The 27,840-nt window shown below is 41.9% G+C and overlaps 1 protein-coding gene across 2 annotated transcripts in view; it reads left to right on the top strand.

The window, feature by feature from the left end:
- KLHL14 (kelch like family member 14) overlaps positions 1–27,382 on the top strand; it is a 181,123-nt gene extending 153,741 nt beyond the window's left edge. For both annotated transcript variants that reach the window (XM_056521797.1, XM_056521796.1), the window contains exons 4-9: positions 12,016–12,105; positions 15,144–15,222; positions 17,773–17,963; positions 18,896–19,054; positions 19,625–19,782; positions 24,183–27,382. In XM_056521797.1, the coding sequence (XP_056377772.1) occupies positions 12,016–12,105; positions 15,144–15,222; positions 17,773–17,963; positions 18,896–19,054; positions 19,625–19,782; positions 24,183–24,323 (818 nt within the window). In that variant the 3' untranslated portion in view covers positions 24,324–27,382. The remainder of the gene's footprint in view (positions 1–12,015; positions 12,106–15,143; positions 15,223–17,772; positions 17,964–18,895; positions 19,055–19,624; positions 19,783–24,182) is intronic.
- Positions 27,383–27,840: the final 458 nt, after the last annotated feature.

Below are 27,840 nucleotides of genomic sequence, written 5' to 3'. Positions count from 1 at the left end.
ACGATGCCGGCTGGCAGGTAGTGGATCCTCTGTGCCAGAGAGGGATTGGCGTGGACCGTGCTAGTGGATCGGTTCTAAGTCACTACTGGTTTTCACCAGAGCCCGCCGCAAAGCGGGATGGTCTTGCTGCGGCGGTAGTGACCAGGTCGTATCCACTAGCAACGGCTCAACCTCTCTGGCTGCTGAAGATAGGCGCGGTACAAGGGAGTAGACAGAAGCAAGGTCGGACGTAGCAGAAGGTCGGGGCAGGCAGCAAGGATCGTAGTCAGGGGCAACGGCAGGAGGTCTGGAACACAGGCTAGGAACATACAAGGAACGCTTTCACTGGCACAATGGCAACAAGATCCGGCAGGGAAGTGCAGGGGAAGTGAGGTGATATAGGGAAGTGCACAGGTGAAGACACTAATTGGAATCACTGCGCCAATCAGCGGCGCAGTGGCCCTTTAAATCGCAAAGACCCGGCGCGCGCGCGCCCTAGGGAGCGGGGCCGCGCGCGCCGGGACAGGACCGAGGGAGAGCGAGTCAGGTACGGGAGCCGGGGTGCGCATCGCGAGCGGGCGCTACCCGCATCGTGAATCGCATCCCGGCTGGCAGCAGAATCGCAGCGCCCCGGGTCAGTGGATCTGACCGGAGCGCTGCAGCGGAGAGAGTGTAGCGAGCGCTCCGGGGAGGAGCGGGGACCCGGAGCGCTCGGCGTAACAGTACCCCCCCCCTTGGGTCTCCCCCTCTTTTTAGGGCCTGAGAACCTGAGGAGCAGACTTTTATCTAGGATGTTGTCCTCAGGTTCCCAGGATCTCTCTTCAGGACCACAACCCTCCCAGTCCACTAAAAAAAAAGTTTTCCCTCTGACCTTTTTAGAGGCTAAGATCTCTTTGACAGAGAAGATGTCCGAGGAGCCGGAAACAGGAGTGGGAGGAACAGATTTGGGAGAAAAACGGTTGAGGATGAGTGGTTTAAGAAGAGAGACGTGAAAGGCATTAGGGATACGAAGAGAAGGAGGAAGAAGAAGTTTGTAAGAGACAGGATTAATTTGACACAAAATTTTGAAAGGACCAAGATAGCGTGGTCCCAACTTGTAGCTAGGGACACGGAAGCGGACATATTTAGCGGAGAGCCATACCTTGTCTCCAGGGGAAAAAACGGGAGGAGCTCTTCTTTTCTTATCCGCGAACCTCTTCATGCGTGAAGAAGCCTGTAAGAGAGAATTTTGGGTCTCTCTCCATATAATGGAAAGGTCACGAGAAATTTCATCCACAGCGGGCAGACCAGAGGGCAAGGGGGTAGGGAGGGGGGGAAGAGGGTGACGGCCGTACACCACGAAAAATGGGGATTTGGAGGAAGATTCAGAGACTCTGAAGTTATACGAGAATTCGGCCCATGGAAGGAGATCTGCCCAGTCATCCTGGCGGGAGGAAACAAAATGTCGCAAATAATCACCCAAGACTTGGTTAATTCTTTCTACTTGTCCATTGGACTGGGGATGATATGCAGAAGAAAAATTTAATTTAATCTTGAGTTGTTTACAGAGAGCCCTCCAGAATTTAGACACAAATTGGACGCCTCTATCCGAGACGATCTGCGTAGGCAACCCGTGAAGACGAAAAATGTGTACAAAAAATTGTTTAGCCAACTGAGGCGCTGAAGGAAGACCAGGAAGAGGGATGAAATGTGCCATTTTGGAGAATCGATCAACGACCACCCAAATAACAGTGTTGCCACGGGAAGGGGGTAAATCAGTAATAAAATCCATACCAATCAGAGACCAAGGCTGTTCGGGGACAGGCAGGGGATGAAGAAAACCAGCGGGCTTCTGGCGAGGAGTCTTATCCCGGGCACAGATAGTGCAGGCTCGCACAAAGTCCACAACATCCGTCTCCAGAGTCGGCCACCAATAGAAGCGGGAGATGAGTTGCACAGATTTCTTGATGCCCCCATGACCAGCGAGATGGGAGGAGTGACCCCATTTGAGGATTCCGAGGCGTTGGCGTGGAGAAACAAAGGTCTTTCCTGGAGGAGTTTGCCTGATGGAGGCTGGAGAAGTGGAGATCAGGCAGTCAGGTGGAATGATGTGTTGCGGAGAGAGTTCAACTTCTGAGGCATCCGAGGAACGAGAGAGAGCATCGGCCCTAATGTTCTTATCGGCAGGACGAAAGTGAATCTCAAAATTAAATCGGGCAAAGAACAGAGACCACCGGGCCTGGCGAGGATTCAGCCGTTGGGCAGACTGGAGGTAGGAGAGGTTCTTGTGGTCGGTGTAAATAATAACTGGAAATCTTGATCCCTCCAGCAGATGCCTCCATTCCTCAAGTGCTAATTTAATGGCTAGAAGCTCTCGATCCCCGATGGAGTAGTTCCTCTCCGCCGGAGAGAAGGTCCTAGAAAAAAAACCACAAGTGACAGCATGCCCGGAAGAATTTTTTTGTAAAAGAACAGCTCCAGCTCCCACTGAGGAGGCATCAACCTCCAATAGGAAGGGTTTGGAAGGGTCAGGTCTGGAGAGCACGGGAGCCGAAGAAAAGGCAGACTTGAGTCGTTTAAAGGCGTCTTCCGCTTGAGGAGGCCACGACTTGGGATCGGCATTTTTTTTGGTTAAAGCCACGATAGGAGCCACAACGGTAGAAAAATGTGGAATAAATTGCCTGTAATAATTGGCGAACCCCAAAAAGCGTTGGATAGCACGGAGTCCGGAGGGGCGTGGCCAATCTAAGACGGCAGAGAGTTTGTCTGGATCCATTTGTAGTCCCTGGCCAGAGACCAAATATCCTAGAAAAGGAAGAGATTGGCATTCAAACAGACATTTCTCAATTTTGGCATAGAGTTGATTGTCACGAAGTCTCTGAAGAACCATACGGACATGCTGGCGGTGTTCTTCTAGATTGGCAGAAAAAATTAGGATATCGTCCAGATATACAACAACACAGGAGTATAACAGATCACGAAAAATTTCATTGACAAAGTCTTGGAAGACAGCAGGGGCGTTGCACAGGCCAAAGGGCATGACCAGATACTCAAAGTGTCCATCTCTGGTGTTAAACGCCGTTTTCCACTCATCCCCCTCTCTGATGCGGATGAGGTTATAGGCGCCTCTTAAGTCCAATTTAGTAAAGATGTGGGCACCTTGGAGGCGATCAAAGAGTTCAGAGATGAGGGGAAGGGGGTAGCGGTTCTTAACCGTGATTTTATTAAGACCGCGGTAGTCAATGCAAGGACGTAGGGAGCCATCTTTTTTGGACACAAAGAAAAATCCAGCTCCGGCAGGAGAGGAGGATTTACGGATAAAGCCCTTTTTTAAATTTTCCTGGACATACTCAGACATGGCAAGAGTCTCTGGGGCAGAGAGAGGATAAATTCTGCCCCGGGGTGGAGTAGTACCCGGGAGGAGGTCGATAGGGCAATCATAAGGCCTGTGAGGAGGTAGAGTCTCAGCTTGTTTTTTGCAGAAAACATCCGCGAAGTCCATATAGGCCTTAGGGAGACCGGTTACTGAGGGAACCACAGAGTCACGGCAAGGGTTACTGGGAACCGGTCTTAGACAGTCCTTGGAACAAGAGGGCCCCCAACTCTTGATCTCCCCAGTGGACCAATCCAGGGTTGGGGAATGAAGTTGAAGCCAGGGAAGTCCAAGGAGAATTTCCGAGGTGCAATTGGGGAGGACCAAAAGTTCAATCCTCTTGTGATGAGATCCGATGCTCATTAGAAGGGGCTCCGTGCGGAAGCGTATGGTACAGTCCAATCTTTCATTGTTTACACAATTGATGTAAAGGGGTCTGGCGAGACTGGTCACTGGGATGTTGAACCTGTTGACGAGAGAGGCCAAAATAAAATTTCCCGCAGATCCAGAGTCCAAGAAGGCCACGGTAGAGAAGGAGAAGGCAGAGGCAGACATCCGCACAGGCACAGTAAGACGTGGAGAAGCAGAGTAGACATCAAGGACTGTCTCTCCTTTGTGCGGAGTCAGCGGACGTCTTTCCAGGCGGGGAGGACGGATAGGACAATCCCTCAGGAAGTGTTCGGTACTAGCACAGTACAGGCAGAGGTTCTCCATGCGGCGTCGTGTCCTCTCTTGAGGTGTCAGGCGAGACCGGTCGACCTGCATAGCCTCCACGGCGGGAGGCACAGGAACAGATTGCAGGGGACCAGAGGAGAGAGGAGCCGAGGAGAAGAAACGCCTCGTGCGAACAGAGTCCATATCTTGGCGGAGCTCCTGACGCCTTTCGGAAAAACGCATGTCAATGCGAGTGGCTAGGTGAATAAGTTCATGTAGATTAGCAGGAATTTCTCGTGCGGCCAGAACATCTTTAATGTTGCTGGATAGGCCTTTTTTAAAGGTCGCGCAGAGGGCCTCATTATTCCAGGACAATTCTGAAGCAAGAGTACGGAATTGTACGGCATACTCGCCAACGGAAGAATTACCCTGGACCAGGTTCAACAGGGCAGTCTCAGCAGAAGAGGCTCGGGCAGGTTCCTCAAAGACACTTCGGACTTCCGAGAAGAAGGAGTGTACAGAGGCAGTGACAGGATCATTGCGGTCCCAGAGCGGTGTGGCCCATGACAGGGCTTTTCCGGACAGAAGGCTGACTACGAAAGCCACCTTAGACCTTTCAGTGGGAAACAGGTCCGACATCATCTCCAGATGCAGGGAACATTGGGAAAGAAAGCCACGGCAAAACTTAGAGTCCCCATCAAATTTATCCGGCAAGGATAGGCGTAGCCCAGGAGCGGCCACTCGCTGCGGAGGAGGTGCAGGAGCTGGCGGAGGAGATGACTGCTGAAGCTGTGGTAGTAACTGTTGTAGCATAACGGTCAGTTGAGACAGCTGTTGGCCTTGTTGCGCTATCTGTTGTGACTGCTGGGCGACCACCGTGGTGAGGTCAGCGACAACTGGCAGAGGAACTTCAGCGGGATCCATGGCCGGATCTACTGTCACGATGCCGGCTGGCAGGTAGTGGATCCTCTGTGCCAGAGAGGGATTGGCGTGGACCGTGCTAGTGGATCGGTTCTAAGTCACTACTGGTTTTCACCAGAGCCCGCCGCAAAGCGGGATGGTCTTGCTGCGGCGGTAGTGACCAGGTCGTATCCACTAGCAACGGCTCAACCTCTCTGGCTGCTGAAGATAGGCGCGGTACAAGGGAGTAGACAGAAGCAAGGTCGGACGTAGCAGAAGGTCGGGGCAGGCAGCAAGGATCGTAGTCAGGGGCAACGGCAGGAGGTCTGGAACACAGGCTAGGAACATACAAGGAACGCTTTCACTGGCACAATGGCAACAAGATCCGGCAGGGAAGTGCAGGGGAAGTGAGGTGATATAGGGAAGTGCACAGGTGAAGACACTAATTGGAATCACTGCGCCAATCAGCGGCGCAGTGGCCCTTTAAATCGCAAAGACCCGGCGCGCGCGCGCCCTAGGGAGCGGGGCCGCGCGCGCCGGGACAGGACCGAGGGAGAGCGAGTCAGGTACGGGAGCCGGGGTGCGCATCGCGAGCGGGCGCTACCCGCATCGTGAATCGCATCCCGGCTGGCAGCAGAATCGCAGCGCCCCGGGTCAGTGGATCTGACCGGAGCGCTGCAGCGGAGAGAGTGTAGCGAGCGCTCCGGGGAGGAGCGGGGACCCGGAGCGCTCGGCGTAACACTTGTCAGGCAAGAAAATTGTATAAGGTTCGACAGAAGCTAAAGCTTGGAGTTCACTAACCCTCTTGGCAGTAGTAACAGCCAATAATAAAACCACTTTAAGAGTGAGGAACCTAAGTTCCACTTCCTCTAAAGGTTCAAAGGGTTGAGCACAAAGTTGTTGCAGGACTAACGTCAGGTCCCATGGAGCTACAGGTTTTACGGATCTGGGACAAATCCTAGTGATGGCCTTGATGAAGGACTTTATCACCGGCTCCTTAGTGAGTCGTCTATGGAGAGATGCTGATAGGGCTGCTAACTGCACCTTAATAGAATTTGGAGATAGTCCTTTGTCATATCCATCCTGCAAGAATTCCAGAATTGATGGAATAGAAGGAGAAGAAGAGTCAATTTTTTTGGTAGCACACCATCTGAGGAAGATTCTTCTAATTCTGGCGTAGGTCCTGTTAGTGGCCTCACTCCTAGAGTGAGATAGCGTCTAAAGTATATGGTCCGAAAATGTTCTGGCTTTCAATAAGCATAAGGACCTATCAACCTCCATGCTGTCAGACTGAGTGTTCTGAGGTTGTGGCAGAGCTTAGTGCACTGATACACAAGGTTCCGCTTGTTGGAAAGCCTCCAATTATTTCCTCTGCTCATCTGAATGAGCTGAGAGAACCAGGATCTCTTGGGCCAGAATGGAATGATTGTGATCACTGAGGCCTGATCCTGTCTGATATTCATTAATACCCTGGGTATCATGGAAGTTGACAGAAAGATGTAAGCCAGATTGAAATTCCAAGGAATTGTCATGGCATCTACCCAGAAGGGCCTGTCCGCCGGATATAGAGAGCAGAATCTGTTGAGCTTGTGATTGGCTCTTGTGGCCATCAGATCTATCTCTGGGAGACCCCAGAGTTCTACAAACTGAAGGAATACCTACTGATCCAAAGCCCATTCTTCAGGTACTGTATCATCAGGTTTCTGCTCAAGCGGTCTGTGATAACATTCTGAATTCCCTTTATATGGACAGCAGATAACCTGAGTATCCATGTTTCTGCCCAACAGAAGATATTTGCCACTTCCTGAAGTAACAACAGATCTTGTTCCTCCCTGCTTGTTTATATGATAAACAGCTGACATGTTGTCTGTTCTCACCTTGACAGCTTCTCCTAGAAGAAAGGGGCGAAGTGAAGAAGGGCATAATATATCGCTCTTAGTTCCTTGATATTGGATGAGAGAAGAAGTTCTTCTGGTTTCCATTTTCCTGCCACCGTTCTTCCCAGCAGATAGGCTCACCAACCGTACCCTGAGGCATCTGTTGTCAAGAGTAACCATGGAGGTTCTATAAGTGAAATCCCGTCCTGGGGAACAGCCCACCAACTTAGAGATCTGCGAACTGCAGGAGAGAGTCTGAGAAGGGAATCTAGGGAGGAAACCTTCCTGTCCCAAGCATGAAGAATTTTTTTGCTTGTAGTGGCCTCATGTGCCAGAGTGCCCATGGGGCAGCTTCTGTTGAGGAGGATAGGAGACCTAAGAATCTCATAAGAGTCCTCAGAGATACCTTGCGAGGAATCTGAAGGAATTGATATCCCTTGGATATCCTGTCCTTCCTCGCTGGAGATAGATAGATTCTCATTGTGGGAGTCTAGACAGAAACCCAAGAAGGTTATTATCTTGGTTGGGGTTAGATGTGACTTTTGTAGATTTATTAGCCATCCTAGCCTGTGGACTAAATCCATAGTCAGGTTGGTATGGAGGGGGAGTTCTTCCTGTGTCCTGGCTAATATAAGACAGTCGTCTAGATCGGGATAATCCTTATACCCTGAACTCTGAGGACTGCCATCATAGAAGAGACCACCTTTGTAAAAACAAACGGGGCTGTTATGATCCCAAAGGGAAGGACACGAAAATGGAGATGGTGAAGAACCCCCTTGATGAAGACTGCAATCCGCAGGAATCTTCTGTGGCTCTGGTAGATGGGTATATGGAAGTAAGCGTCTTTGAGGTCTAATGACGCCATATAATCGTCCCTCTGTAGGATCGCCTTGACATATCTTATTGTTTCCATATGAAACCTTTTCTTTACTATGAATCTGTTTAGATACCTGAGATCTTTAATGAGTCTCCATCTTCCCCCTGGGTTGAATACTATAAATACAGGGGAATACACACCCTTGCCTTTTTCGCCTAGGGGAACGGGTTCTACTGCAGCATTTGCAATAAGCTCCAGAATTGACTCCTCCAAAAAATCCTGCTTTGTGGATTTTAGAATGGAGGATGTTAGGAACCTCTCTGGAGGGTGAGACATGAGGTGAAGAAAATAACCACTTGCTACAATGTTTAGTACCAAAACATCTTTTATTAGATCTTGCCAGGCTGGGAGAAACTAATGCAGACGACATGCTGTCTGAGTCAGAATTCTGACTTTTTTGACCTTCTTGGTCTGGAAGAACCTCTTCTTGCTGAACTAGATACTCTGTCCAGGGTTTCTGTTCTTTCTGGCTTTCTGTGGAGAATGGTCGCGTCTTGACTGGCTGTAACGACCACGAAAAGATCTGTCAGATAAAGGAAGATTCTTCCCTTTTTTGTTGGAGAGCTCCTCCATGATATTGTTCAATTCAGGACCAAATAACTTGCCCGGATTAAAATCCAAGTTATACAGAATATACTTTGAGTGGCTATCTCCAGGCCAGGGTCTTAGGCAGAGGGCTCTTCTAGCAGCAGAAGATAAGGTCATGTTACAGGCCAACAACTTCACCTGTTGACAGTTCGCATCATACAGGTAATCCATCCCCAAGTTTGGAGGGTTAATCCACTCCTTGGATTTGGCTTGATCCAGTGGGTAGAGGGTCTTAAATCGCCTGTTGAGAACTGGAACCTTTTCCGGATTGACCCACTCGGACTTCATAAGGTCAAAAGCTGTATCATCCACAGAAAAGACCCCAGGTCCTTTAGATGTAGAAGGGGCCTCCCCATGATCAGCCGGTGAACCTTCCGTCTGCATGGCCTTGATGAACCTGGGAAATTTTTTAGCAGGGAAATACGTCTTTCCTTGCACTTCCTCATCTTCAGAGGTGGATGATTTAGTCTCATCCACAATTCTGAATTCTTCATCAGAATGCATAATGATAAGAGTCTAGCCCTATCTAGGCCTCTTGCTTGCAGGAGGGGCCACCACTAGGGAGTCTTTTAACTCTTTAATAGAGCCAAAGACAAATTCTTTGACCCAGACAAACATATTTTGCATGTATTGTTCCTGGTTTGGTGGTACCCTGGGATGACAGGAAGAGCTGATGGGGTAATCTGATCCATCAGGTAGAGGAACTTTACAGGAAGGGCATTCCAGATGTCTGCGTTTATGTGAAGACTTCCCATGAGGCTCTCTACGCCCTCCAGACCCTCCAGATTCCATAGAGGACATCTAACGAAATAAATATATATAGGAAAAATCAATATCGAGTATAAAAGAAAGAGTAAGAAAACCCTTGGGAAAAAACACCTACAGTTATAGAGAATATAAGCTCTTAAGCAAAGTAGTAGTACACTGAAGACAAAACAGGATACCACTGCAACAAGACACCAGAAACTAGGCCCCGCCCACTTCTGGCTCACGGACATAATATATGCACTAAATATATAAAGAAGAAACCCCCCCGCAGAAAGAAAGCTGTTAACTATTATAAAAACTCCTGAATGCAGGATTACAAAGAAATGTTCTACAGAAAAAAATTCACACCGCTGCGGACGCTTAAGAAAAGAACTTACGGCACCGCCTGATGTGACGTGGCTGAGGCTATGTACATGCATCTGGACTCCGGCAAGATGGTGCCTTGTCCGAAGTGAAGCACAGGCCCCAAAGCTCCGGCCCGTGGCTTCAGGTCCTCAAGAAAATGGTGGCTCGTATCGGAATCTAGGCAGAAGGACCTAAAAAGGAAAAATACAAATAAGGTGAAATAAACTATGGGAAAGGGGAGCTCAGGAGCGTTCATGCTCATATAAGGACAGAAAAAAACTCACTGTCCTGATGTAAGCAGGGTGTTTTATAGTAATTGTGATCGGTGGTTCCTATGTTTTTTGCTTGATTTCATAAAAAAATCCAATTCCTAATTAGCTCACAGGGGCGGAGACACCCCACATTGTGCTGCTGGGGGACGCCAGGGAATGCTGAATTCAAGTGAATAGAGCAGAGCCGCAATACCAGAGAAGGCCTGTGCACAAGAACGGCGCTGTTTCTGATCTGAAGCAACCTCATTTAATTATATGGACTATTGTGATGACTACAATCTGGGTGGCTTAATGGCTTAGTAATAAGCATTATTGTCTTGCTGTGCTGAGTTCATTTATTTGGTATTAGCCCAAGGCAATAACCACATAAAAGTTTGTATGATTTCTTTAGTTTTCTTTATGTTTAATTTAAACACACAGTTGTCTCCAATAATTCAAACACATTTTAATTGACCCTAGTAGAAATGTAACTTGAAGTTCCTAGGCCCCTTTTCAAACCATGTAATAAGGGCCACTATTGTCAGCTCTTGTAGCAGGAGAGCCTTAGTCTTCTTACTTCTGCATCTGTTTTACTTACGCCCCTGCTTCCTGGAATACATATGCGTTTGCAAGAGCTATTAAATTGTGAGCTTTGTTGTACTTCGTGAGCGATTACAATCGGTTTTGATACTGGAACAAAGACTGGTCTCTAGACTTTATTTGTAGTATACAATCACATCACAACAAGTAGATACAGAGTTATGTGTTTCAGTTGGAAATACCGACCATAGTCGTACAGACAGGCCCAACCTCAATGACTGTAGGGGAGATTCATCAAGACCTGTGCTGAGGAAAAGTTGACCAGTTGCACATAGCAACCAATCAGATTGCTTCTTTGATTATTCAGAGGCCTTTTTTTTAAATGAAAGTAGCGATCTGATTGGTTGCTATGAGCAACTGGTCAACTTTCCTCTGCACAGGTTTTGATAAATTCCCCCTGTGTGACCATTGCTCAAAGGATTTATACAGGTCATATTTAAGCCACATTTTTGTTATTTTTTTGTCTTAGATAAGTGCTTTTACATATGCCATATTACTATATATTGGTAAAAACAACTACAAGATGGCAATCCCCTTAATAATGCACAGAAAATATAAAAATAAAATAAAAAATAGCTATCAGAAAATAGAAACAGGTTAGAAAAAAAAGAACAAAAAAAAATCTAGGTGACACATTCTTCTTCAAATACAAAAATTCAGCAATCCATAATACAAATGTTTCAAAATCAAAACATCAGCCAAAACCTAGTCCGTAGAAGAGTATTTTTTTACACACCAAAGACAAAATTCCAAAAAGAGCACCACCCTTAGGAGATATAGTTTATAACAGCAGAAAAACAATGCTAGTAGTATACCATATACCATGGCATAGTAATTAGTACATAAGCTATTAGCAATTTGCTGTAATATAAACACAAACATAAAGGATAGCACTTGATATACAGGGTGAATGGGGCCTAGAGACACCCTGATTACACCCTGCCTATAAACAATAACTCTCGTCTTCACCCTAAAATCCCTTTCCTGAACACAAGGCCATAATAATACGATAGCAAGTAATAATTATACATCCACATCTTGATAATTGCTTGGCCTATTGCCTTTTTTGAATTTCAATACTTTTGTTTCTCACTTTTTGAGTATGTCTTTTATCTAGTCTATCACTTGTGTATTTCATTAGGAATCAATATCTGTTCCCCAGCTTGTTCCCCAGTTTGTCCCCTGAAGAACCCAACACCATCCAGGTGAAACTCGTTGGGACGGTTTGACTTATTGGTGTTGTTTAGTTATATTATATCTATCACTATATTTTGGTTGTGTACCATCATACTTTCATGCACTGGGTAAAGTGTGTGCACTCACTCAAGTTGAATCGTATAGTCAGTTAAGGGCACATTTCGGTTGAACGTTCATGCTTAAGACCTATAATAATATTCCACATTACTTTTTGCCTTATCAGTAGTTAGTGGTAAATGCAGGTTATGTTTATTTATTCTATTCCTTGAATTGATAGTGTTTTTGTTAATTCTCTATGCTATAGGCCAACTATTTTATCCTAATTCTAAAGGCTAAGTTTTAACACTGTTCGACAGTGAGTGCGCCATTAATAGAATACATATATTGTATGTAAAGGAAACAAAATTCACTTGTGAGTTTGTTATAATATCTGTATGTTCCCACCCAACTCCTTGCATGTTATCTTAGTGGTTCAGCAAATAGTATCTGATTGGTTTGGCTGGTTGTTATAAACATTTTGTTTATATACCGTAAGTAAATTAATAAATAAATTAAATACATTTCTTTAAAGTCTGTCACAAGATTACATAAAAAGTTTACTTACAGGTATTCTTGCATATCTTTCAGTCATGCCGTACAACAGCGCTCACCATTGTGTGGTTGAGGTGGAAAACTTTTTGTTTGTGTTAGGAGGAGAAGACCAATGGAATCCAAATGGTAAGTTGGAAGGAAAGCTATGTATGTACGAGATTGAAAGTTGCTTAAAAAACTGCTTCCTTTTCAAAGGGAAAAATTCTAATAACATTACTTGCAGAAAATGTTTCTATATATCAGTGCCCCTCCACTATTAGTTTACATACATACTACAAGGAAAAGACATGCCCTTTGCATGTGGCTCCCCATGTGTTACCATTTGACACATGGCACGAGGGACAAAACCCTATGTTCACCTGGTTCCAGGATCATATAGTAGGAACAAAGTTTAGTACTGGAAAAGAATACACCCTGTTCCAAATTATTATGCAAATTATATTTTTCTCATTTACCTAAATCATTCATGTAAATAACAGCATAATTCTCATGTTATCAACTATTAAGGGTAATTCAAATTTTATTGAACAAACCTCCTAATGATAACAGTATTTTTTAAACATAAACTTACAATGCACTGTTCCAAATTATTATGCACAGTAAGTTTCAAAACACTTTATAGCTTGTAAAGAACTGAAAATTGTTATTTGTTGTGCTTGCAGCATATTTACTGAAATCAAAAGCTATTTCAATCAAACGTTTAACAACATTTTACCTTTTAAAAATGTTAACAGGTCATGTTACATTTTAACATAGGACCCCTTATTTGATCGCAGCTTCACAAGTCTTGCATCCATTAAACTTGTGAGTTTTTGGACAGTTTCTGCTTGAATTTGTTTGCAAGATGTCAGTATAGCCTCCCAGAGCTGCTGTTTGGATATAAACTGCCTCCCACCCTCATTCATCTTTTGCTTGAGGATGCTCCAAAGGTTCTCAATAGGATTGAGGTCAGGGGAGGATGGAGGCCACACCATGACTTTCTCTCCTTTTAATCCCATAGCAGCCATTGATATAGAGGTATTCTTTGCAGCATGAGATGGTGCATTGTCATGCATGAAGATGATTTTATTACGGAAAGCATAGTTCTTCCTTCTGTACCAGGGAAGAAAGTGGTCAGTCAGAAACTCCACATACTTTGCAGAGGACATATTTACACCTTCGGGGACCCTAAAGGGGCCAACCAGGTCTCTTCCCATGATTCTGGCCCAAAACATGACTCCACCACCACCTTGCTGACGTCGCAGCATTGTTGGAACAGGTGTTTTAGCAGCTGTTCTCTTAATCTGATGCATGAATCTGGTAGAAATCTTCCTCAACGTGCCTTTATCTACACAAACCCGTCTGTGCTCTTAATAAGCCACAAATCTCTTAATAGTGCGACGATCACGCTTAAGTTTTCATGAAATATCTAATGTTTTCATACCTCGTCCAAGGCATTGAGCTATTTCCCATTGAGATCCTTTTTCTTCCCCATATTGCTTGAAAATGGTGGTCTGCTAAATAATGTGGAACCCCCACCTTTTATTAGTTTTTCCTTAAATTGGGCTCACCTGGCAATTTAATTATCACAGGTGTCCGAGATTGTTTTCGGTGATCAAAAGAGCCCTGAGACACAATGCCATCCATGAGTTAAACTGAAAAACAAAATATTTAATCTTTGTGACACTTAAATAGAATTTGCATAATAATTTGGAACAGGGTATAGAATCCAACAAACTGTATACAGTGTACTGCCTAGAAATACAGATATAGTCACTAGAAGCTAATACTTGTTCATGCAACCTGCCCTCCATCTGTGGTATGTTCATCCTACAGGGTTAAACATATTTTTGCACCATTGCTAAAGCATGAACTGATATTTTATTCATCTATTCTCCTTGTATAATCTAAAATTATGGCAATACAGGGAAACATCAGCCCGAGATATTATATTTAAATAATCTTACTTTAATAAATGAAATCCGTCCAAAGACATGAAAAAGTTATCAGACCATGTTAAATTGCAGTGCATCCTAATGCTGGGCTGAGTAATTCTGAAAGTGCAAAATACATTAATATTTAAAAGTGTTGACTCAGAAAGAAAAAAACCAAAAGAAATATGAACACTTAAAACACTTTAATCTGAGTGTAAAGGGAAAATGCAGAGCGCAATAGAATTTAGAACGTGACCTGGGACTGGCATCTATACATAAAAAGAAATGAAAATGTAAATGTATGATTAAGATTATATGTATATATATATATATATATATATATATATATATGCAGACATAGGATGTTTGCTGAGAGATTGGCTGCTTATTTATTTTCCATGCAATCCTACTAGTCCATTTTTTATTTTAATATAACTTGATTTAGACCAGTTCTCTGCGTCTCACCAGTTGTTGCTAAACTAAAACACCCAGCATGCCAGTTAGGAGCATGGGAATAGTAGTCTTGCAAAGTCTAGTAAGCTTTAGATAACAACCCACTGCTGTACATTAAATTATGAAGCAATGCTTTTATTCATGTATTGTCTATGTTAGTGGCTTCTTACAGCTTAGGAAGTTCCAACTCTCAGTGAGGAATAGCCAAACCAGAGTCCCCACCAAATGTAAAGGTCACCAAGTCATGTAGCGTGAGTTGACCAGGGAAAGGCAAGTATTGAAGCACTAATTCTGCCCACTAAATTTGTTATACAGTCGTGTGCAGGACCAATATAAGTTTGCATATCTAGGGAACTACTTCTGCCCAGTCAATGTGAAGTGAGCAGTGATCAATACAGTATGTGCATTGCAGCTCAGTGCTGTACAAGAGCAGGGAGCCCGCCATAAGACAGGAGTCTCTGCTCCTGAACATACATTTTGGGGTACACTAGCTGAATCACTGTATCATACTGCATGCATAGTTGCTATCTTTACATTAGTCAGTTGTGAGAGTACCAGGCTGGTAATTGTGCAATGTACAGTAGTGAGCAGTGATGCAGGGTTCTTGCTCTTCTATACAACTCTAAAATACAGTAGCTGTCTGCTGTCTACAGAGGAGTGGCTTTTACTTTGGAGGATACTCTGGTTTGGCTAGATACTTTTCCCTACTTTTTATAGCAAATCCTAATGATTGTAATGTAAGAGGTGAATTATGAAAATAAAATATGATAATGTAAATAGAGATCTGTTCCCTTTTAGGAAAACATAGTACAAATTTTGTCAGTCGCTATGACCCACGGTTCAACAGTTGGATACAGCTTCCACCTATGCAGGAAAGGTAAGAACATGCCTCAATGTCGTTTGATGTAGTCTGTTACTGACCCTACAACTATGCTGTTTTTGCTGGTTAAGAATCAAATTTTGCCCGTCTTTACCATCGAAAACCCTTTTCCTGATCTGTAGAATTTATTTTCTATTCCATTTATTTGGTAATCTGGTAATCTCTGAGTCATTTGTTACATGCGTCTTTTATTTGCCTCTGAAGACAGATTATATGAAACCATATAATATGACCCCCCACCGACTAAAACATATATTTATATTATATAGGCCAACACTCAACGGCTAAGAAGCCCGCTAACACATATGTATTTCTTTATTTTCATGACTATGAAAATTGTAGATTCACACTGAAGGCATCAAAACTATGAATTAACACATGTGGAATTATAAACATAACAAAAAAGTGTGAAAATATGTCATATTCTAGGTTCTAGCCACCTTTTGCTTTGATTACTGCTTTGCACACTCTTGGTATTCTCTTGATGAGCTTCAAGAGGTAGTCACCTAAAATGGTCTTCCAACAGTCTTGAAGGAGTTCCCAAAGATTCTTAGCACTTGTTGTCCCTTTTTGCCTTCACTCTGCAGTTCAGCTCACCCCAAACCATCTCAATTTGTGTTCAGGTCCAGTGACTGTGGAGGCCAGGTCATCTGGCACAGCACCCCATCACTTTCCTTCTTAGTCAAATAGCCCTTACACAGCCTGGAGGTGTGTTTGGGGTCATTGTCATGTTGAAAAATAAATGATGGTCCAACTAAACGCAAACCGGATGGAATAGCATGCCGCTGCAAGATGCTGTGGTAGCCATGCTGGTTCAGTATGCCTTCAATTTTGAATAAATCCCCAACAGTGTCACCAGCAAAGCACCCCCACACCATCACACCTCTTCCTCCACACCAGCACACCTGTGAAGTGAAAACCATTTCAGGTGACTACCTCTTGAATCTCAACAAGAGAATGCCAAGAGTGTGCAAACCAGTAATCAAAGCAACCTTTGAAGAACCTAGAATATGACATATTTTCAGTTGTTTCACACTTTTTTGTTATGTTTATAATTCCACATGTGTTAATTCATAGTTTTAATGCTTTCAATGTGAATCTACAATTTTCATAGTCATGAAAATAAAGAAAACTCTGAAAGAGAAGGTGCATCCAAACTTTTGGTCTGTACTATAGCAACAGTAAAATGTATCCTATGTTGACATGAACTGAAAGGCCATTTAGCAAAAAAGAAGCCACTGCTCCAAAACTGTCATAAACAAGCCAGGTTATAGTTTGTTCCTGCAGATAGGGACTAAGAGGGACATTTATCTGAACATATGTAGAGGAAAAGGGGCACAGTAACCCATAGCAAACAGATTGGATCAGATCACTTCTTAAAAAGGCCTCTGAAAAAAAAAAAAATCCAATTGGTTTCTATGGGCAACTGCTCCATTTTTACCCTGCACCGGTCTTGATAAATCTCCCCAAGGATCTTACTTTTTGGAGAAACTTCCTTTGGTCTGGTAAAACATTTTTTGAACTGTTTAGCCATAATAGCCATTTTTATGTATGGTGAAAAAGATGAGAGGTTTGTAAGGCACAGAACCATCCCAACCAGGAATCATAGGGTGACAGCTGCATGTTTTGGGGTGCTTTGCTGCAGGAGGAACTAGGACACTTCACAAAATAGATGGCAACATGAAAATTATATAGAGATATTGAAGCAGCATCTCAAGACATTAGCCAGAAAGCTTGGTTGAAAATAAGAATTTGAAATGGAATAGACAGTCTAAATAAAGATGCACCTTGTTTTTTAAACAGCCTTGGCCACCTTGATAAATCTGGTGCATTCTGGTGCAGGCTGTGTGCACACAGTATTTTGGTCCTCATTTTGGTATTATTATTTTTTTAACAAGACCAGGAGTGGGTCCAAATCACGTCCATTTCTATTACAGTTTTTTTTCTGAGAAACAAATTACTGTGTGTGCGTGTGTTTATACAGTACATGTGTGTGTGTGCATAGTTTTAGACTGACTAAGAATTAGACAGGTTTAGTAAATCTATTATACTGATCGTAAGGGAATGTGTACTAGGAATTGAATGTGGCTAAGATGTATGGAAACTTGTGACTTATTGTATTTAGATGACATAATATGCTGCATCAATTCATATTCCTAAAAACAACCAAAAAGACTAGTATCTTATCTGGAACTTCCATGTTCATCTACACACATAAACGTTGTGTTTTTTACAACTTAAGTGGAAGGTAAAAAAAAAAAAAAAAAAAAAAAGGAAGGAAGGAAAGCTAATTGAAGAATTTTTTGATGATGTGATTCTTTTAGTAAATTGGAAACAATGACCCTTGAAGGACTATAAGGATAGTGAATGTCAAGATAATTTATAATTGTTAAGATATCTTCTTGTCATTTAGTCTTTGGATAAGTACAGAATTTTTCCTCAGGCAATGAAAACATGTTGATGTCTGTGTTGACTAAGTTGCCATTACTATACCATATAAAGTCAATGTACAATCATGGCCCCATGATCACCATTTATTTGTTCCAGGAGGGCCAGTTTCTACGCCTGCCGATTGGATAAACATCTATACGTTATTGGAGGAAGAAATGAAACAGGTTACCTGTCTAGTGTTGAATGCTACAACCTTGAGACAAATGAGTGGTGCTATGTGTCTGCTTTACCACAGCCGTTGGCTGCTCATGCTGGAGCCGTTCATAATGGGAAGATATACATATCAGGTATAATGGATACAATAATTAATAACCTAATGCAGACAGGTTGTTCATTTCACTGGTACTTAAAATCTATAATCAGATTTATTGTCAGTACCAGCAACAAAATTGTAGCTAGGACTTGTCTGCATTTCAACTTACTCATTTGTATTGTTATATAATTTGTATTGTTGATTCACAAGTTCTTTAATTCTGACAAATACTAGACATGTAAAGCACATAAATATATTAATTATAATTGTGATCAGCCTTATACACAATAATATATAATACGACACACTGCACAATTTTAATCTTTTTGCATTTTTTGTCTGATATTTCATACCTTCTACAGAACCAAAAAAAGCAGATGATTACACTTTCATAGAAGACAGTATTATCTATACACACCAAAACTTCCATGCAGCTGCAGGGTCATATATGGATCAACCAGATATTTATCGTTGTTTTGCAGTCTTCAAGTACACACAATACCTTAGTTAAAGGGGTTGCATGACCACAGCTGTCACGCCCTCCCCTTTAGACATGGATGGAGGGGGCGGGACATGGTGTCACAACCACGCCCATTCGAAACTGGCATTCTGAAAATAAATTTTCAGAACTCTGGGGTGCCTGGGGTATCCCCCCACAATCAGACATATTATCCCCTATCCTTTACATAAGAGAATAAGATGTCCAGGGGCAGAGTACCCCTTTAAGTCATCCCCCACCCAAAAAAAAAAAAACAATAAAAAATATAACAAAAAAGTTTCTTAATTTATTAAATACTTTTTCCTTCCAAAGCAATAAATTATTGTATGTTGACAAAGATTTACTGTATATATCTATCTATATCTTAAAAATATTACCTTTTACTGAATGGAAAACCAATCATTGAACTCACAATATCACCTTAAAATCATTGTAAGGCCTGTAGTAATGACATATTCAATCCATAGGTGGTGTTCATAATGGTGAATATGTCCAATGGCTATATTGCTATGATCCAGTCATGGATGTTTGGGCTCGGAAACAAGATATGAACACAAAGAGAGCAATTCATGCCTTAGCTGTAATGAATGATCGTCTATATGCAATTGGTGGAAACCATTTAAAAGGTCAGTAGTTACATAGGTTATGTTTAATAGTATGCCTGTATTTCTCTAAGTAAATTACCATTATATTGTAATAAAATGTATATACAGTGGGGAAAAAAAAGTTTTTAGTCAGCCACAAATTGTCAAGTTCTCCCACTTAAAAATATGAGAGAGGCCTGTAATTTTCATCATAGGTATACCTCAACTATGAGAGATATAATGAAAATAAAAATCCATAAAATCACATTGTCTGATTTTTATAGAATTTATTTGCAAATTATGTTGAAAAGGGGCAAGCAGCTTGGGGTGCAATAGGCAAGTAGCTTGGTGTGAATAATTCAACTGTGGGAGCAAATATTAGAAAATGGAAGACATGCAAGACCACTGAAAATCTCCCACGATCTGGGGCTCCACGCAAGATCTCACTCCATGGTGTCAAAATGGGTCTGTTACCACTTGTGTGATATCTCCTTTAGGGGTTGACAATAAGAATAACATAGTCAGAGCACTATCAGTGGGATACAAACAGTGACTCTTATTATGCATTGTGCTATGGAGGCAGCCTTTCAACCCATATCTGCTACTGTTTAGGTTTCTCACACCTGGATGTCATGCTGGTGGAGTGTTATGATCCAAAAGCAGACCAGTGGAATATTTTACAGACCCCAATTCTAGAGGGACGCAGCGGCCCAGGATGTGCAGTCCTAGACGATCGGTTTTATCTTGTTGGGGGCTATAGCTGGAGTATGGTAAGATGAGAAACTTGCTGAGCTAAGATGGTGTTACAAATATTTGCAATACAGTGAACCACATTTATGAACTCCATGTGCCACTTTTTCCCCAATATATTCAAACGCACTGAAATATATGTGTAGATTGCTAATAATTTATCAACCTTAAAAGAAAAAGACAACCTGTGTCACATATTGGCAAATACAGAGTGGGGGATGGGCACTGCAATACTCACTATATCAGCCTAGTTGAGAGTGATATGGAAGAGTGAATGTGTACATTGGGTGCTCGACACTAGTGGAATATAGCAGTTCCACAATACAGCAGGCAAAGAGAAAAACATGTGTCTGCACTCACCATGTAGTTGCAATACAAGAAGAAGTCCTTGTTATTTTTTATATATGGGGGATGTGAGCTGTGATAATGCAATAATGAATTTGTTGCTGTCTCTTTTCTAAATCCTAAAAGAGGTTTATCCCTTGAGACACAGCTTTACATCCAGAAAATCTAAATTTTGCCCCCGAACTCATAGGTGAACAACATGTTCATATTTTTCTTATTTAAATAATTTACTTTTCGTGTGCCTTCCTAAACTATCAGTACGTCGTCCACAAAACTCAGGAACAGCTTCACACAACGGGTGAAGGGGTTCCTGAGAGTGTGGACGTATATCTGTTCAAGAAATAAAACTGTCACCCTAAGATATATAACATGTTTTTTCTTGAAATATCCCTGAAAGGAAGTTGTGTAGTCCTTTTATTTTCAGTGCGGTGTTGTCATAGCAGCTTTCAGCTCCTCCTTGTTGCTTCTCCTTCTCTCTTAAATAACGCATCATCCTTTGCTGTATCAGGAGGCATGACTGGATCTTGTCTCTGAGCTCCAGACTCACACCCTGAGTGATGTCTTCGCTAGAGATGAGCGAATCGAATCCGAGGAAGTCAAATTAGTTCCGAATTTCATGAAAAATTTGATTCGGACCAAATCCGAACTTCAAATTGATTCGAAATAATGAATTTCTTCATTTGCAACACCCGCTGCGATCGTCCTGTATAATGTACAGATGCGAGCGGGTTTCTCCCAGCTCATATCTCTGCAATAGATAGGACAATCGCAGCGGATTTCAGTAGTGAAACCCGCTGTGATCTGTCCTTAACTGCAGGTACTACTGCTCCCAACATGGAGCACACTCTGCTCCATGCTGTGAGCTGTAGTACCTGCATTAATAGACAGATCTCAGCAGGTGTCACTTCCGACACCTGTTGCGAATTGTCTATTAATGCAGGTACTACAGCTCCCAGAATGGAGCAGAGTGTGCTCCATGTTGGGTGCAGTAGTACCTTCAGGTAAGGAAAGATCACAGCGGGTGTCACTTCTTACACCCGCTGTGATCATCCTGTATAATGTATAGATGAGGTCGGCCGGCCGCTTTCTCTGGTTCCACTGTAGTATGAGTATATGCTGTAGAGCTCATAAGAATTCACATCACTTATTTATATTTCCCGCAGAGAACTGTGATTGGCCAGATGGTTCCAGCCAATCACAGTTCTCTGCGGGAAATATAAATGAGTGATGTGAATTCTATTCACATCGCTGGCCAGAGAATAGTGCAGAGATGCAAGCGCAGGAGAAGGCCGCTCCATCTCTGCAATAAATAGGATGATCGCATTGGATGTCAGGAGTGACACCCGAGGCGATCTGTCTATTAGTACAGGTATTACAGCTCCCATCATGGAATAGTCTTTTCCATGCTGGGAGTAGTAGTACTACCTAAAAAAATTTAAAAAAAATAGAGAAAAAAGTGAAACACACACACTTTATTAAATACAATATTAAAATACATTACAAAAAAAAAAAAATTATTATATAAAATATATTATTTTTACATTTAAATGGCCCCTTTCTACATTTTTATTATTGTCGGCTACATTTTTAGGCCTCTGCCCACCCATATAAATTGATCCCTGTTTAAAAATTAACATTAACCTTTTTTTTTGTCTTTCAATTTTCGGGAGCGGGCAGGGGCCAGAAAATTTAGTGCTCAATGTTAAATATGAATGAGGAGTGCATTTCATAATTTTTTTCTAGTTTTTGTTCTAAATCATAATTCTTAAAATTTTTACTTTACTTTTTTAGCCCCATTTATTTTATTTTATTTATTTTGGGCATTGAGATGTGCTTCCATGAATAATTGCAGGGGTCAGAGACGAGAAGAGGACAGGGACATCAGTAATATGTATAATACAGTAGGCAAAAAAAGGCTAAGTTTCCCTAATTTACCAAAAATCCATAAATTTACAGAGGTCTTCTATCAGAAATCAAAGATACTTCAAATTGTAATTCGCGGAAGCACATGGCCGGGACAATAATGTATGTATGTATTTAATGTAATTGTGAAGGATGATGTAATTCTAATTATACAGTATGAGCTGGTTTTATATGGCAAATTACTGCAAAACTATTCTTGTAATTACAATGTCTCTGCATATGCAGGAAGACATGGATGGGAGCTATAATTTCAGAAGGATGGAAATAGGAGGGAAAGACCTTAAATAAATGATGAAACCACAGCCAATTAAGGTCAAACCACTTGACCTACATTTCTTTGATGTTCTATTATTTATTTGACCTTAATTGGCTGTGTCTCATTTTTCAATTAACCTTAATTTGCTCCAATTAGAGAAGCTACTGTATATTTCAAAGCTTTCTTTCTTCCATTCATACGGCCCCAGTGACTCCCTGCTGGTCCCTGCTGCAACCACTGTTATTGCAAGCGGGGACAACTGGAATTCAAGAATTACAACTCCCATCATCCCCTACATAAATGTTTTAAGATTTTTCACATATATAAAAAGGTAATCCCACATCCCACATGCATGGTTATATATTCCCTTCTACAGCTTACAGCAAAGAAAAAGTCCTTTCCATCCTACTGAAATTATAGCTCCCATCCATGTCTTTCTGCATATGCAGAGACATTGGAATTACAAGAAGAGTTTAAAACCAGCTCAGATTGTATAATTACAATGACATCATCCTTCACAATTACATTAAATACATGCATACATTATTGTCCCGGCCATCTGCCTCTGCAAATTACAATTTGAAGTATCTTTAATTTCTGATAGAAGACCTCAGTAATTTATGGATTTTTCGTAAATTAGGGAAACAGCCTTTTTTTTTGCCTACTGTATTATACATATCACTGATGTCCCTGTCCTCGGCTCTGACCCCTGCAACTGTTCATGGCAGCACATCTAAATGCCTGAAAAAATAAAATAAAATAATTTTTTTAGGTAGTACTACTACTCCCAGCTTGGAACAGACTGTTCCATGATGGGAGCTGTAGTACCTGTACTAATAGACAGATCGCCAAAGGTGTCACACCTGAATCATACAACTCATACTACTCATGCTACAGTGGGACCAGAGAAGAGCAAATGGTCGGCCACATATATAAATTATACAGGACAATTGCAGCGCATGTCATGAGTGACACCCGCTGTGATCTTTCCTTATCTGCAGGTACTACTGCTCCCAACATGGAGCACACTCTGCTCCATGCTAGGAGCTGTAGTACCTGCATTAATAGACAGATCGCACCAGGAAGTGACGCCTGCTGCAATATGTCTATCAATGCAGGTACTACAGCTCCCAGCATGGAGCAGAGTGTGCTCCATCTTGGGAGCAGTAGTACCTGCAGTTGAGGACAGATCACAGCGGGGGTCACTCCTGACACGCAAGGTGATCATCCTATCTATTGCAGAGATGTGAGAAAGCCGCCCGCATCTATACATTACAAAGGATGATCGCAGCGGGTGTCACCCGGGGCGATCTGTCTATTAGCATAGGTACTACTACTCCCAAAATTTTTTTTAAAAAATAGAGAAAAAAAGGGAAACACACGCACACTTTATTAAAAACAGTATTAAAATACATTACTAATAAAAATTTTCTGCAAATGTATTTGGATCGAATCAAATTTGCACCCTGCCATAGACTTGCATTGAGAGTGTGTGACCGTGATGTCACAAGCGGGGCCTCACAAGCCTCTGGCGCTGCACCCCCTCGATCAGACATCTTATCCCCTTTCCTTTGGATAGGGGATAAGATGTCTAGGGGCGTAGTACCCCTTAAAGTACTTTGGTCAAATGTGCAGGAAGAACATAAAACACTATATGAATACTGTATGAAATGATTTTCATGTTGTGTTGTCCTGTAGTGGCACATATAGATTTCAGCACTGAAGCACCTGAAATAGGATTTCATATGAACTAAACCTCATGTATCAGAACCTGCAGCCAGTAGAAGCTGAGCTTTCATTGTTGGGCAACAAGGCCTGATTAGTTGTTGCTCATACAACATAAGACAATTGATGTATTGAATGTCAAATGTGTAAATACTGTTCTTTATATTCTAGGGGGCCTACAAGTCATCAACCATTTGCTATAGTCCTGAGAAAGCCAGCTGGACAGAACTGGAGGGAGATGTTGCTGAGCCTCTTGCAGGTCCGGCATGTGCCACTGTCATACTGCCAGCCTGCGTCCCATACAACAAATAGAGGGTACAATGTAAAGGACACTGTAACATTTCAGAGACTCATTTTCTTTGAGAATCATTTTCTTCCTTTTAAAGGGTTGTACAAATATGAGAGAGATGGACAAGGTCTTAAAGATTTAAAAGCACTAGGACTTGCTATAAAGCTGGCAAAGCTACTTCATCAACAAGTCATGTAGAAAACAGGGAGATCTATAATACGGCAGTGGGCACAGATATATCACTGCACCAATGTAATAAATCCTACAAATGACACCCGCCACATAGTGACCCTGTTAGGGAATTGAATACCCATTGTGTATGTCCCACTAAAACCACAAGATGTGTTAATATTCTGATGGTACAAACTATATGTTCTTAATAACAACTTGTAAACAAGAATAAGTGTTCAAACAAAATGAGATTATCTTCCGAAACAGGGTCCTATGAATCCTAAGAAGTATGTCATTTTCAAGTACTTGTAAGTCAACGTCCCCGTTATTTTATGCATGTAGAGGCAACAAAGAGTAGATATCCCTACAAATTGGGCAAATTCAGATTAGAGGTCATAGCATCATCACGGGGGAGTCTTGGATGTGCATACTTGTTATATAATGTGAATACAATGAGAATATCAATGTATATAATGCAAAAGGATACATTCACCACCCTTACATGCTTTGTACCCAGCTTTTCACTTTTACTACACAAATCACAGATATGACACAAAACAATGTTTGTTTAATTACTGAATATTCTGGATTCATGAAACATTAAAATCAATGGGGGAGATTTCTATGTATAGGAAAAGTGGTGCAGTTGTCTATAACAACCAATCAGATTGCTTCTTTGCAGTTGCTGTTTCAGAGACCTCTTTAAAAGTAAAAAAAGCGATCTGATTGGTTGCTATGGGCAACTGCACTACTCTTTATTTACACTGCTTTTGATAAATCTCCCCAACTGTGATTCCAAATAAAGTAGAAGAATAAAACTAGAATCGTCCTATGTTGACGAGGGGGAAAAAATTTGAAAACACCTTGTAATTTGTATTTCTGAAACAATTACCAGAACAATTCTAGAAGCAAATTACGCATATAAGACCATATACTGGGGCAATTTTCACCAAAAACAGTCTTATATGGCTTGCCCCATATTATTAACCACCAGCCATAATTTTCAGTAAATTGCTACATTTTGGTCCTGTATCAAGCCATATTTGTAGGAAGGAAGGTCAGAGTTCTGGATTCGGCTGGTCAGAATGTTCAGCTATAAGGGTACGTTCTCACGGGTGGATTTTCGCAGCGTATTTAGCTGCGGATCCTCTGGTGAAGGCCCCGCTGTATGCTGGCTTTATATGTGCCTGCTGGTAGCGGCAATACGCCGCTACTAGCAGACACAATGCAGCATTGTGTGCGGCGTACTCGCACATCGCGGCCGCTCTCCCTGCTCTGAGCTAGGCAGAGAGCTCCCGCGATGTGCGAGTGTACTGCGACTCCCACATCACAGTGTGTCTGCTGGTAGTGGCGTATATTGCCGCTACCAGCAGGCACATGTAAAGCCAGCATAGAGTGGGCCTTCACCAGTGGATTTGCAGCGTAAAATACGCTGTAAATCTGCGCGTGTGAACGTACCCTTAAACATTGTTTTGTGTCCTATCTGTGAGTTTATTTGTTAAGAAGTAAGACAGCAGGGTGAACATCCTCTAAGTGTGTGGATTCCATCATTTTAAAGGATTTGTTTGTCTAACAAGAACTGCAGTCAGAATGTTTTAGAACATAAAATTATTTTACATGGCTTTTTTATTTTTAGGGCCCTTTATATACACAGCATAGTGTCATCAGTAATTCCACAATTATGGATTTATTCATTAAATCCTTGCAGCCTTTTTTATCATCTGATCAGTGGGGGTGCTGGAAGTCAGAACTCTGCCAATGTAGTAATGATGGCCTATCCATTGGATCGGCCTTAAATTTTAAAAGTCTGGATATTTGGCAGGAGCATTGCAAAAGTGCCACTCTCATCCACTATATTCAGCTTTTTGCTGGGTGCCACACAGTCAGACATTGACTATAATAAACCAAAAGCAAGTGGAGCTGGTAGGAGTCACAATCAGATCCCCACCAATTCCACTTTAATGGCATATGCTAACAATGTCTTTGCTTAGACTACCCCTTTAATTATACCAGCCTACCCATTACATCAATGTAACAAGGTGGAGGTTATGGTGCACGTCTCAGCCCTTTAAAGGGGTACTCCACTGGGAATTTTTTTTTTTTTTTAAATCAACTGGTGCCAGAAAGTTAAAAAGATTTGTAAATTTCTTCTATTACTGAATTTCCTTTCTGTCACGACTACAGTGCTCTCTGCTGACATCTCTGTCCATTTTAGGATCTGTCCAGAGTAGGAGCAAATCCCCATTGCAAACCTATCCTCTTCTGTACAGTTCCTAATATGGATAGAGGTGTCCGCAGAGAGCACTGTGGTCCGACAGAAAGGAAATTCAAAAAGAAAAGAACTTCCTTTGGAGAATTTAGCTGCTGAAAAGTACTGGAAGGATTAAGATTTTTAAATAGAAGTAATTTACAAATCAGATTAACTTTCTGTCATCAGTTGATTTAAAAAAAATTTTTCCAGGGGAGTAACCCTTTAAGCTTAGAAATAGGTTTACACTTTAGAAAACACCATAAAGGGGCAATGCTGACAGAGGAGACTCTCATCCCCAGAAGACACGTGTCAAAGGCATTAGCAACAAAAATTTGCATAAAAAGTGAATTGTTGTTTACCTGTTATATCAGTGATTTGGTCACTAGCTTCATGTTTTTAAGGACAAAACATTACCATACGGGAAAGTTCCATTAGTCCTGATGGACTGTTTTGGCATCAGTCTGTGAATAGATCAATGAGATAATGATGGTGCACTACATTATAGATGGTGTTTATGGCCAAACATGATTGACTCTTATTCTATCGTAAACTTCATTTTCTGTAAATAATTGTGGTTGCATTATACAGTATTTTGGACTGGTTTATGCATAAAATGAAGGGGAACAAAGAATATTAAAGGGGTTATCCAGGAAGAAAAAACTTTTTTATATATATATTAACTGGCTCCAGAAAGTTAAACAGATTTGTAATTTACTTCCATAAAAAAAATCTTAATCCTCTCAGTACTTATGAGCTGCTAAAGTTGAGTTGTTCTTTTCTGTCTAAGTGCTCTCTGATGACACCTGTCTCAGGAACTGTCCAGAGTAGAAGCAAATCCCCATAGCAAACCTATTCTGCTCTGGGCAGTTCCCGAGACAGACAGAGATGTCAGCAGAGAGCACTGTTGTCAGACAGAAAAGAACAACTCAACTTCAGCAGCTGATAATTATTAGAAGGATTAAGATTTTTTAATAGAAGTAATTTACACATCTGTTTAACTTTCTGGAGCCAGTTGATATATAAAAATATGTTTTTCCCTGGAATACCCCTTTAAAGTGTAGTCATGAAAGTATGCAAAGAAATGAAAGATTCTCCTGCTGCAAAAAAAAAAAGAAAAC

This window comes from Hyla sarda, chromosome 5 (assembly GCF_029499605.1).
Source record: "Hyla sarda isolate aHylSar1 chromosome 5, aHylSar1.hap1, whole genome shotgun sequence".
Lineage (NCBI taxonomy): Eukaryota > Metazoa > Chordata > Amphibia > Anura > Hylidae > Hyla > Hyla sarda.
This window is presented reverse-complemented; position numbering and strand designations above follow the sequence as displayed.